The 13,099-nt window shown below is 33.4% G+C and overlaps 1 protein-coding gene across 1 annotated transcript in view; it reads right to left on the reverse strand.

Moving 5' to 3' along the window:
* Nucleotides 1-13,099, reverse strand: part of Mctp1 (multiple C2 and transmembrane domain containing 1) — a 526,481-nt gene that overhangs the window by 180,743 nt on the left and 332,639 nt on the right. The window contains exons 9-10 of the mRNA XM_058573996.1: nucleotides 12,804-12,974; nucleotides 9,848-9,978 (exon numbers count right to left, since the gene is read on the reverse strand). Coding sequence (XP_058429979.1) covers nucleotides 9,848-9,978; nucleotides 12,804-12,974 — 302 coding nt within the window. The remainder of the gene's footprint in view (nucleotides 1-9,847; nucleotides 9,979-12,803; nucleotides 12,975-13,099) is intronic.

Here is a 13,099-nt window from a genome sequence, read left to right on the forward strand (position 1 = left end):
AGATGGCTTATAATTCTCACATTTCATGCAAGGGCTCACCGTTTCTTTGTGTTTCCATGAGGCACCCTTCTGCCTGAGATGATGCATCTACCTGTCTTTGCTTGACTAATTTTTACTAATTCTCATTAAAACAAAATTCAGTTGTTTATCTAAAACACTTTAAGGGCAAGAAAAATGTCTTATTCTCAGCATCTAGCACAGGACCTGAAATAAAATTGGTGCCTTGTATATTAAAAAAGTACTTATGGATGAATGGAGGTTCAGAGAGGCCAAAAATTTACCCATGGTGACAGTGTTTGACAGCGGCAGGGCAGGTGTAGTGCATACAGTGCTTATTCTACCACTTCTCTATCATTTCCCTAGAAAATGTTCTGATTTCTTTCTAATACTCATTCTACTCACTCATTCATTAATTCATTTACTAACATTTTAATAAATGCCTAGCTATCTGCTCCTCTGTTGGATTTTGAGAATTTGTCCCCTTCTAGCCCGTTAGTCTTTCAGAACATTATTTTCAGGACTACCACAGACTGTGTGTTTTTGAAGAAAGCTATTTGGTTTCAGAATACTGAAATTTAATGAAACTTGATTATTCATTTGTATTGTGATATTAAGCTAGTTATTTATATTCTTTGTGTATTAGGTTTCAACATTTACCAAACTGAAGATTTTAAAAACTCCCTTCTCTTTACATAGAGGTGTAAGAACACAAGAATAATAGATTAAAATGTCTTTGAAAGTTTAAAATGCTATCTCAATATACTATCTGGTTATATTATCATATTTGCCTTAGTTTTATATTACAAACTTTAAACTATGTATACCAAAACAAACTCTTCAATTAACCAAACAATAGAATAATCAAGAAAGTAGCAACAACACTGAAGAAGATTTTAAAGCTACTTTGCCTCATTCCAGAAATGAGGAAATTAGGGCTGAGAGAAACAGCAATGTCAAGAGGTTAAACCATGTTTCCTGACTTCCATATCTAAACTCAAACTTCTTTGTATTTAAGAAAAGCATAATAAAAAAAAGGAAAGAAAGAAAGAAAAAATAAAGCCTACATACATTTGGATTATTTAACCACATGAAAGGAATATTAGTAATCTTTGCAAGTAATATTTTCCCCTCTAAGAGTTGAAGGAGAAAAATCTGAGTTCTCATCTCCTTATCTTTTCCCTTGCTTTCCTTCTGCCATCACTAAACTAGTGACCAACATTTCTTTCCAGATACAGCAGTCCCTTGATGAGCACCCTGGGTATATAGGAATGAATCTCCAGGGGTGCAGGAAGTAAATTTTGGAAATCTTTGGAATTATTTTTCATTTAGAAATAAGACAGATTTCAAGCTTCATAGAGAGTCAACATATGCATTAACACAGGTGGCCCCTATTTGGAAGGTGTCACCCTGGCCTACAATATTTCAAGGGAGGAGTAGGAGCTGCAGGACACCAAGGAGTTGACAGGGGCACCCTTCTGTGCTCACTTCCGTTCACTGAATTGCAATTCACACATGCCCTGTTAAGTGGATTTACGGATTATATAATCTGGTTCTAACTAAACTAATCCTTGCAAAATGGACAATTGGCTTTAAAAGATCCCAGCAAAAGAACTGTGGATTGAAGATAATGCTAATTGAACATGCACAAGTGAACAGCAATGATAAACAAGAATCTGCAAAGCTAACACTTCCACTCCTACTGGAACTCCTGTTAGCCTCATTAGGATTCACAAAACACTGGTGGTACAATCAGATCTAGCAAGACCTCAGCTCAAACAATCTAAAATTATCAAGGAGAATATTTGCAATAGAAATTCATACCTATGCTTTTGACAATGAAATTCTTAGTGTATTTTATGTCTTAAAGTACTAACTAATGAATGGTATTTTGAAGCCATTATGATTAGCAAGATGTTTAAAATGAAACCTTCAGAATAGAAAGACAAGCCTCCATAGATTTTCTTCACGGGAGTGGATTTTAAAAAAATATAATATTTTACATAATTTTTAACCAAATTTAACAATAAATTTCCTGAAGCTCATTGAAATTTCATATATGTGAACTACTTTACACTAGATAACAAAGAATACATAATATAATATAGAATCTTATAAATTAGTATTACACATTTACCTCCTTGGAATATTTGCATTTTAAATAATTCACCACATAACTGCTAAAGTGTTTTCAAGTTCATGAGTACGCAAAAGTTTTACACCATCTCTGACATTACAAAATGATAAATGCTGTTACTACCTTTTTGTTGTCAGAAGTTGCCACTTTTCAATTGTCTTTGGGGAGATTGCTTTATCAGAACATGCTCTGCAAACTTGTAGAATTCCCTATTCATTGACTTGAAGGTAAAGCATTTAATAATTTCTGGTGCACAGAAATTATCTTGGAAACTTTGTCCATTATTACAGAAATATTGTGATGAATATAAATTTTATAAGAAAACCTTCAGAAGAAAAATAGTAACTCATGAAAAAAGGGATTAAAATATATCCAGTGTAGGTTGAGTTCATGAAAAACCAAAACAAAAATCAATGACACTCTCTAGTCTTTCTTTATTTAAATGTTGTTTATCTCCCTAATGAACTGTCCACTCAAACCCACATAAGAAAAATGTAGAATATAATGATTTCATAAACAAAGACTCCTTTATTTTAGAATTTTCTGACTAGCTGTCTTTGTGCTTTCAAATTAATAATGAAGCAGAATCATTCTTGTTCTTTTTTTTATTAGTTGTCTTGTTCTTATTTATGTAGGAAGTAAAGGATCACAGTAGTTTTGGTGTCACAAATAAGAAATGTTCAAAATCAGAATCTCTAGACTGTCAAATGCACAAATGCAATGACCTTCAACCTTAAAAAAGCACTAGTTTATTTAAGATTCAAAATCAAAGGCTATTTTCCTCAGCTCCCCACACTAAACCTGAAAACACATTCAAGTACACCTATACATCCACATTCTCTTCACCTCAGCTTTATATACAGAGCCACAGACTTATTTTTATGGCTGTAGAATTGGAAAGCATTTGTTTGTCACCCATAACTTGCCAATTTAGAGTAAGTTTTTCTTATATATTATTTAATAAAAATTTGTTGAAATTAAGTTTTATACTCAAGCTTACATTTGTTAACACTTTGTTGCATTGGGCAGCACCAAAGCTTAGTCCCTGATAACAACACAACAAATAGAGTCAGTAGCAATCCACGAACTTAAAATATATGTACCCCAAGTCAATGCAACTGTAAAGATAAACATGTATTTCCACACTAATAAATAATGTTGTATATCTTCTGTGTTGGGTTGCAAATAACTCTAACTACATAAAATTGCATGACATGGGATTTACATACTCTGTACATTCATAAAAATAACTTGTTCTCTGACAGCACCCATTCTTGGCAATTTACCACAGCTGTCAGCAGCCAGTTTGTTCAGATTACTGCTCTGCATAAAAATGTAACAATCATGAGGATTTATTAGCTGATTATCTTAAAGGTGGCAGTCCATCTTGCCAGCCAAAATGCAGGTGATCAGAAAGTTAAATAATTACCTGCAGATTAACATTATTTCACCTTCACTTGAAGTTTGTAGTTCAGCAACAGGTAATATTTTTTTGTTCAAACTTTGCAATATAGTGTACATCTCCTAAGTCGGTTTACTCTGACTACTTGGCATCTTATTAAGCACATAAAGGCTTCAGGAGAACATGATGAATACAAGAATGGTAAAATGAGGGTGAACTTTAGAAGCAAGAGACCTGTGTCTGAGTCTCAGTTAATCCAGTAACTTAATAACTGACCAACCTCTTAATCAACTTTGGCTTCACTATTTGCATCTGTAAAATTGGTAAAATACAGATCCCACTGTTTACCTCCTGATGTTGTGTTAATGTTTGTAGTAATGCCTTACAAGTTGTAAAGCAATTTATTATTTATTTATTTATTTATTTATTTATTTATTTCCATGCATGGTAAATTTATTTTTGTGTAAAATTTAAAAACCAAAAGTCATTAACTTCTGTATATCATGAAAATGAGTTGTGAAAACTCTTAACAAATTAGGTATGAAAGAAACATACCTCAACATAATAAAAGCCATATATAACAAGTCCACAGTTAATATCATATTGAATGGGGAAACACTAAAAGATATCTGAGATCTGGAATAAGACAATGATGCCCACTTTCAACAATTTTATTCAACAATTTTACTTAAGACTGTAAGTCTTAGCCAGAGTAATCTGGCAAGAGAAAGAAATAGAAGGCATCCAAATTGGAAAGAAGGAAGTCAAATTTTTACCCTTTGTAGATGATATATCTTATATATGGAGAATCCCAAAGACTCCACCAAAAAACTATTAGAAAAATAAATGAATTCATCACATTTTCAGGTTACAAAGTCAAACGCACAAAAATCAGTAAGGTCGTTATATGCTAACCAAGTTATCTGAAAAATAAATCAATAAAATAATCCAATTTATAATAGTTTAAAAAGTAAAATACCTAGGAATGAATTAAACCAAAGAGGTAAAAGGTCTCTACAATTAAAACTATCAAACTTTGATGAAAGACACTAAAGAGAAAAAATACAAAAATGTAGAAAGACATCTGTGTTCATGGATTGAAAGAATCAACTTTGTTAAAATATCCATACTGCCCAAAGTAATTTATGAATTCAGTGTAATTTCTATCAAAATACCAATATTCTTTACAGAACTAGAAAAAACAATTCTAAAATTTATCCAGAACCACTCAATCCCCACCTAGCCAAAGCAATCTTAAGCAACAAACAAACAAACAAATAAATAAAAAGGAGGTATTACACTGACTTAAAAATAGAGTACAAAGCCATAGTAATTAAAACAGTATGGTATTGAAATAAAAACAGACCTAGACCAATGGAAGAGAATAGAGATCCTAAAATAAACTGATTCATCTGGAGCTAACTTATTTTCAACAAAGGTGCCACAGTAGAGAAAAGATAATCTCTTCAATAAATAATTTTGGGAAAACTGAATTTCTACATGCAGAAGGATAAATCCAGACCTCTGTCACATTATACATATGACAGTTGACTCAAAACAGAAGGTGTTAATATCCAGACTACATAAGAAACTAAAAAACTCAATAATGTTGTTGTTGTCATCATCATCATATCCAATTCAAATGGGCAATATGCCTAAATAGAACTATGTAGACATTTAGCAAAATAAGACATACAAATGGCTAACAGGTATGTGAGAAAATGCTCAACATCACTGATCATCAGGGAAAGGTAAATCGAAACCATGATGAGTTATCATTTCGCCTCTACAAGAATGGCTACTGTTAAAAAGACCAAAGATAGTGAGTGCTATTAGAATGTAGAGAATAGGGAATCCTTGCACACCACTGGTAGGAATGTGAATTACCACTGTCATTATGGAAAACAATATGGAGCTTCCTCAAAAAATTAACAATTGAGCAACCACACAATCCAGCAATCTTACTCCTTGGTTTATACCCAAAAGAAATGAAATCAGTATGTCAGAGGCAACTGCATTCTTATGTGCACTATAGCACTATTCATGATAGCCAAGAAATAGAAGCAACTTTAGTGTCCATGAAATGATGAATGGACAAATAAATGTGGAACATTTATGCAACAGAATTACATCATTCACAACATGGATGAAATCCTGTCATTTATGACAACATGGATGGAATTGGAAGTTATTGTGCCAGGTGAAATAATCCAAGCACAGAAAGATAAGTAGTGCATGATCTCTCCAATATATGGAATCTGAAGAGTTGATCTCATAGAAGTTGAGAAAAATCGTAGTTTCCAGAGGCTGGTGAGAGTAGGAGGGTGGGAGGAATAGGGAAAGGTTGGTCAGTAGGTGCTATGTTATAGTTAGTTAGCAGCAAGCAGTGCTGGTGTGCTATAGTACAATAGAGTGACTGTAGATAATGAAGTGTATAATTTTAAAAATTCTATAAGAAAGGATTTTGAAGGTCTATACCACCAAGAAATGCTAAATGAGGAGATAGATAGGTTCACTTTGAATTAAACAATGATATATACATTGAAACATAATGAAGTACCCCCAAATATGTACAATTTTTGTATCAATTGAAAAATATTATGATAAAAGTATCTTGGTAATGTATGGGTTGTGTTCACCCCCAATATAACAATTCAGTATTTTTAAGTATTTTTCAGACACATTTATACTTTAATTCACTCTTCTCTTTTGTATTATATCTACACATATTTCCACAATCAAACTGAAAATTTATATCTTCCACTAAGTTATGTTGTTTTAATAGCCATTTCTTTCATGCCCAGTGTCAGATCAATTTTTTTTGGTGGGGGAATGAAGTCGTAACTTCCAGTATTAAATTAAGCTACAGGAACTTAAAATTAAAATCCAGGAAATAATAAATATCATTATGTTCCTATTATGTGCCAGATTTTTATCTAGATATTGAGTGAATAAAAAACTAAAAAATTCCTGCCCTCATGGAGCTTACATTCTAGTGAGGGGAAATAAATGATAAAATAAATAAGTGAGATGTACAGTATACCAAATGATGGCTACTTCTACAGAGAAAAACAGAGCAGGGCAGGAGAAAGGGGATTTTGATTTTAAACAGACTTGGTATGGATGCCTCCTTGACATGATATTGTACACAGATCTTAAGAAGGTAAAAAGGCAAGGAAGACAGGTATCTGAAGTAAGAGTGGTACAGAGGGAAAGTTATGGGGTAGGGAGTGTCTGGTGTGCTCAAAGAACATCACAGAGTCTAGTGCGGCTGGGAGAGAGCAGAGGGTAGGAGAGGCAGATTGGGAGAAATGTTCAAAGTAGAGGAGTAACAGGAACAGATCATGTGGAGCATCATAGGACTCTGTGAGAACTTCTGCTTTACACAGATTAGGATGGGAAACAAGTAAAGGATTCTGAACATAGGAGTTAAATTACTTTATTTGTGTTTTTAAAATATTACTCTGGATGCTTCATTGGAAACAGAGTGTTGTGGAATAGGAAGGGTGGAAAGAAGAACAGAGGCTTTTTCTATTGTCCATGTGAAAGCTAATGTTGCCTCAACTAGAATCATAATGGTAGAGGTGATGGAAAGTAGTTACTGTAGTTTGGATCTTGAATGTCTTCCAAAAGTGTTTGTGTTGAAGGCCTGTAACCAGTCAAAACAACTTTTCTCTTTGTAAAGTTGATTATCTCAGGTGTTTGTGGCAGGTGATAGTGGCAGAAAGCTAACAGTTGTAAATTTCGAATATGTTTTGAAGGAAAAGTTAGCAAGTTGCTGATGGCTTTGAGGAGAGTGAGAGAGAAAGGAGTAAGACATGACTATAATATTTTTTATGTTAACAACTAACATAGGAAAAAAGACAGGTTTAGGGGCTGGGGACCAGAAACTTAGCTATGTACATGCTAAATTGGAGAAATCTGTTGGACAGTCAAATGGCAATATCAAGCAGGGAGTTGGGTATAGGAACCTGCAGTTGAGAGAAAAGTTTTGAAGTGGACCTGCACATTGTTAGTTGTCAACCTATAGGTCATGTGGAAAGCAACAGAATGGATAAAGGGTAGGCAGAAATGATGCCCAAGACCTGAGCTCTGAGGCTCTCCAGAACTACAGCATGAGGGAGACAAGGAAAAAAATCAGTGAGGGAAACTAGGAAGGAACATGCAATGAGGGAAGAGGAAAAAGAAGAGAATGAGGCCTCCTGGAAGCCAGGTAAAAATGTTTCAAGGAAACTTATCAGCCAAATGTAGCACAGGTGCTGGGTAGGAAAGAGGAAGGTTGAAAACTGGCCATTGGATTAAACATCTTGTCATTCAGAGGTGACCCTAGCAGGAGCAGTTGTTGGGAGTTTAAATGGGTTTAAATGGGAATGTAAGGGATAATGTTTACTGTTAAAATACTTCTGAAAGTTGCTTCAACACTCCAGATTTGAAAATGGCCATTATGTCTATACCTGTGCTCTTGTTTCTGTGCTCTAAAACTTTTGAGCTCAAATTGCTTTCAGAGGCAGTTACATTTGGCATACGTTAAAAATTGGAATTACTTGTCTTTCTCTGAACTTCACAAAACTTTCTTAAAATTCTCAGTTTTCTAGATCTTCTATCCACTCATCTATTACTATTCTCTAAATGTCTGCTTAAATGTAGACAGATACTTAGTGAAATAAACAAGTCCACCTCTCTGCCCTCCACTTCTGCCCTTGAAGAATTCATAATATTACAAAGTGGGGAAAAGTATCAAATGAGCCGAGAAATTTCATACATACCAAATTTGGAAATTCTTCCCAAAGGAAAAAATAAATATAAGTATATTTGCATTATGAAAAAAGTAGAAAAAGGGATAAGAAGAACTTCATATGTCACCAGAAGTATGAGAAGCCAGTATAATTTAGAGTATAGTTGCCTTCATTATTTTGCCAAAATAAGGAAGCTTGACTATCAAATAATGAGATTAAGGCAGAAGGTTATACATGAAAGCAACTTTAATTATCTGATACCAAATATAAATAATGTTGCTATAAACGATGAAAACGAATGAATCATTCAGGGAATAGTGAGATTTCAACTCCTTGAAAGAACTCATAGCATACTGAGGGAGACAGAATCATAAATACAAAATTATAATTAAACACATTTAATGTGTTAACAGATGTACACCATTACCTAAGCTAGTGGTACACTGCTAGGAAAAAAAGACTGAACTTTCAGAAAACTCTGAAAAATAGTGTTTTACTTATCGGAAAATTTGCAATATAGAACTTTGCTTTAAAAATGATTGAAATATAGAATTGTATTATATTACAGTGGTGTTGTCCCAATTTCATTTTATAAGTAAAATATTAAAGGTTAACTTAAGTTGATCTTTCACCTCTTGTATGATGAAAGCTATCGCTTAAAACATGCATATGAGAATCATAAAAAATGAAGAGATAAGTGTGTTGGACTGGATTCTTGTTGTACTTTCTTAGAATAAAATTTCTTTTATCATTAGTATGTATGAATTTTCTTTAGATATTAAGTTTGAAGACTTGAATTTTATGTGAACTACAGTGAAGAAGGATTTTTTTAAAACTAAAAAATTCTGTACACCATGCTTTATTACAGTATGGGCAGGTTTTCAAGTGTTTTGCTTCAAAAACACATATACAACTATTGAAAAATATAAAATAGTCTAAAACTATTTTCAAGTTTTAGACTATTTTATATAATCTCATGATTCAAGTAGTCATTCAAAATAATCTTGACTTTGTAAAGAAATGTCAATGTAAGCCTCTGAATAGTTGGTTTTTTTTCCTGTATTATCAGATTAACATGGACCTGCCTCACTTACATGCTTCCTTCACTAAAACTTGGAAACTCTTTAGAGATTTATGAACTCCTAAGAGATTATAAAGATTCTCTCCCTTGTAGGCAGTTGTAGGAAATAATGCATTTTATGGTTACAATATGCATTATGAAAATAAATACTATGTTAGATCACTTTAAAGACTATGAATATACTCTTTGTTTCTTTAAGTATCTCATATCAGATGAAATTCCTCTTTTTCAACTCCCATAACTTCTGTGCACAATATCTCTGACATCTGGAGAAAATTTCTAGATGCTGAATTGGAAAAGCTTGTGTCCATCGACTAGTCAAAACTGCCACCTACTGGTCAGTCTTTGAATCTTTTTTTCCCCTTCAAATATTGCTTTACAATGGAGAGAACATTCCTTTAAAACAACAAAGATAATTTACAATATCCAGATTTTTAAAATTCAACAAAATTCAGCCTCTTTAGGGTGAACCAAAAATAACAAATTGTACAGACCTGCCAATAAAATCATCCCTTTTCCCAGCATCTTTGTCCCATGCAGTAATATCAATGATTCCTCCTCTTTCTTCATAAAGATGAAAATCAAATTGTTCCCTCCACTGAGGATTCAAAGTTTTTGGCATAATCTGGAAAACCAAAAGGTCATTGTTGTCTTATTAATATCAGCCTTTAAAAACTTAACTTGAGACCTTAAATCAAACTTAGGTACCAACTGGAAAACTATGTAAGTGTGCTATTTGAACCAAAGATTCCAGAAAAAAATAGAAATCAGTCATTAGATCTCTAGCATCTTTACTGATGAACAGATTCCAAAGGATGTGTCCTGAAAAAATCAAAAGTGACCCTCAATTTTCTTACATAACAGATGAGAAATATAAATTATGTACAAAAGCTAAATAGATCACTATTTACCTTTCATATCTATCACTCAGACACTAGTAGTTATTCTACATAATTACAGTTACTAGATGAAGACATAATTCATAGTTATCCCATTATAAATGAAGACAAGGATTCTCAGACTTTCTTTTTCCCCTTACTCCCCACACATTGGAATCTTCAACAGAGTACATGAAAAACAGAAAATGAATTTCTATGAGAGCAGAAGAGAAAAGCAAGTAGATTTTAGTGGTCAGGCAAACTTTTACATTAGATGTATTATCTTCATTGTACATATATGTGTGTTTGTGTGTGTGTGTGTTCTCGTGTTGCATATACAAAAAGATCCATGTAGTTCACTTTTATAAATTCAAGTATTCAGATAAGAAATATAGTAGAATCAATAATAAACTATCCTACAGTGACACGATTTAAAATTCCATTCACCATTAGATTAAACAACACTCATATTTGTTTCTTAGCAGGAGGGTGTGCCATGGCTTTTTCTTTTTGATGTATGACAGGCGGGTCTTCAGATATAAAGAGTTTGAAAGCTATGAAGTATGTTATGTGCAAAGGTAATATAAATGAATCACAATTTTTAAAAGTTCATAATGTGAACTTAATCAGCAATAGATCATGGACAGAAAGAGCAAAGAAAGACACATGTCCATAGTTGGGTTTCATATTTCATGCCTAAAGAGCAAAACTATAAAAATAAGTAATTTTTTAAGCCTACTAGAACATAGAAATGATGCTAATTAAGAGAAGGTAAGATTCAAGTGGGCATAGATACCTATTTTTGTAGAGGGAACAACCTTAAAATTTGTTATTAAGCTCCATATCAGAAAAAAAATTACTGAAAGGCACTGGCTGAATGCTAAGATCATTCAAATATCATTGGGCTTTGATGAATTCCTATGGTATTCTGGTAGTGGGAGGGAGATGGTATTCTTACTTGTGTGGCTATAAATAGACTTAACTTTTCACTTTTCTTCTTTAGGATTGTCTTCCTTATATGATTTCCTTCAGGTCAGAAATGATTCATTTCTATTCCAGGTGGGCATTCGTAAGGTAACCTGCTTGCTAGTGGTGCTCACTGCCTGCTAACAAACCAGCACTATGATATTTCTAACAACTTTAAGCTCTCATGAAAACTTCTTGGCCCAGAAGGGGAAAGCTGTTTATTAAAAAAAAGTATATATGTGACTATATGACCAATATGATTCTGCAACCTGTATACTCAGAAAAATGAGAAATTATATCCCATCTGATTCAAATGTATGATATGTCAAGGTCATTGTACTGTCATGTGTAACTAATTAAAACAAATAAAAAATTTAAAAAAAAATACCTGAAAATGATGACATCAAGGCAAAGGAATTCTCCTCAAAATGGCCTATGATCTTTATTTCAGGATGGAAATAATCACTGGTCCCAAGCTATCTATGAATATCAGCTGTCCAAACTGACCAGTAAAGAGGTTAAAATTGGATATAATGCAGATAAGATGTGCTCAAAATACAGTTTTGGATGCTATGACTTTTACTAATTACTATTACTTCCATCCATAATATATAACTAAGGTTATTTAATATATTATTATTAAGAACATCATTGTTACCACACAATACACTTCCTCCTCCTACTGTTATATTTCTTTTTCCTTTTGCTTTTCCCATTTACTGATTATTTATAATGTGTGAGGGAGAACTCAAAGCCCTTTACATGAAAAACATATATTCATTTAATCTTCTCAATAACTTTTTTTTACTAGGCCTTATTTTAATTCTAGTCCTTATTTTAATTGTTACAGATGGGAAAACTGAGGCATGGAGAGACTATGTAACTTGTGCTATGTGCTATGATACAGCATTGATAGTGGCAGTAGGAATGTGGTCATTTATTTCTCTTTTTTCGGGGGAGTGTACTGAGGATTGAACTCAGAGACACTAAACCACTGAGCCACATCCCCAGCCCTATTTTGTATTTTATTTAGAGACAGGTCTCACTGAGTTGCTTAGCACCTTGCTGTTGCTGAGGCTGGCTTTGAACCTGCAGTCCTCCTGTCTCAGTCTCTTGAGCTACTGGGATTACAGGCTCATTTACTTCTTAGATAAATTTAGAGCCTTGTGATCTACATTGGTGTAAGTAAGGTTGGATAAAATGACTCAGAGTAATTCACAAAGATTTATGGCATGTAAAATAATATTAAGAGCCAATATTCTCTAGGCACTTTATATGCCAGCATCAACTATGTTCTGTCTGGGCTATTGTTCCTTTTTTTTCTTGTAAATCCTCATAGGTATGCTAAGAGAGACTTCCCACCATCATTCCTGTTATAGATGAAGAAATTGAGACATAGAGAATTAAGCAATTTACCCAAGGTCACTTAGCACATAAAGTAAGAAATGCAACAGAATTGTTGGTTTTGTTTTTCTGACATGATATTCAAAAGTTCTCTTAAGCATTTCAAAGTATACCCAGCATTTTCATTTCCTAAAGCATGGCTGTTACCAGCCAATGCCTTCTCAACATTGATAGGAACAGAACAGAGAAAATAGAGAGCTACCTTGCTCTTGTACTTCTGATGCCCAAGCCGGAATTTCACATAAGGGTCACTCAACCCATTGGAATCCATCGCTTTGAGGTCTCGCCCCTCAATCAAGGTGATGCTGACTATCCCTCTCCATAGGTGGGATTTTCTGTGCTGGTCTGACAGACGTAAACTTTGGGTCTGAAACTTTCACAAAGAAATGTGAGTTAGGTTATTTTGTTTTAAACTCAAGTATTTCATTTGGTCTTAAACTTTCCCTGACACAGTTTTTCAAAAAATAAAAACTAAGCAGCTACATTTTTAAAAAATAA

The sequence above is a fragment of the Marmota monax genome, unplaced genomic scaffold, assembly GCF_021218885.2.
Source record: "Marmota monax isolate L192 unplaced genomic scaffold, Marmota_monax_Labrador192_F-V1.1 WCK01_AAM20220418_F8-fsc00018, whole genome shotgun sequence".
Taxonomy (NCBI): domain Eukaryota; kingdom Metazoa; phylum Chordata; class Mammalia; order Rodentia; family Sciuridae; genus Marmota; species Marmota monax.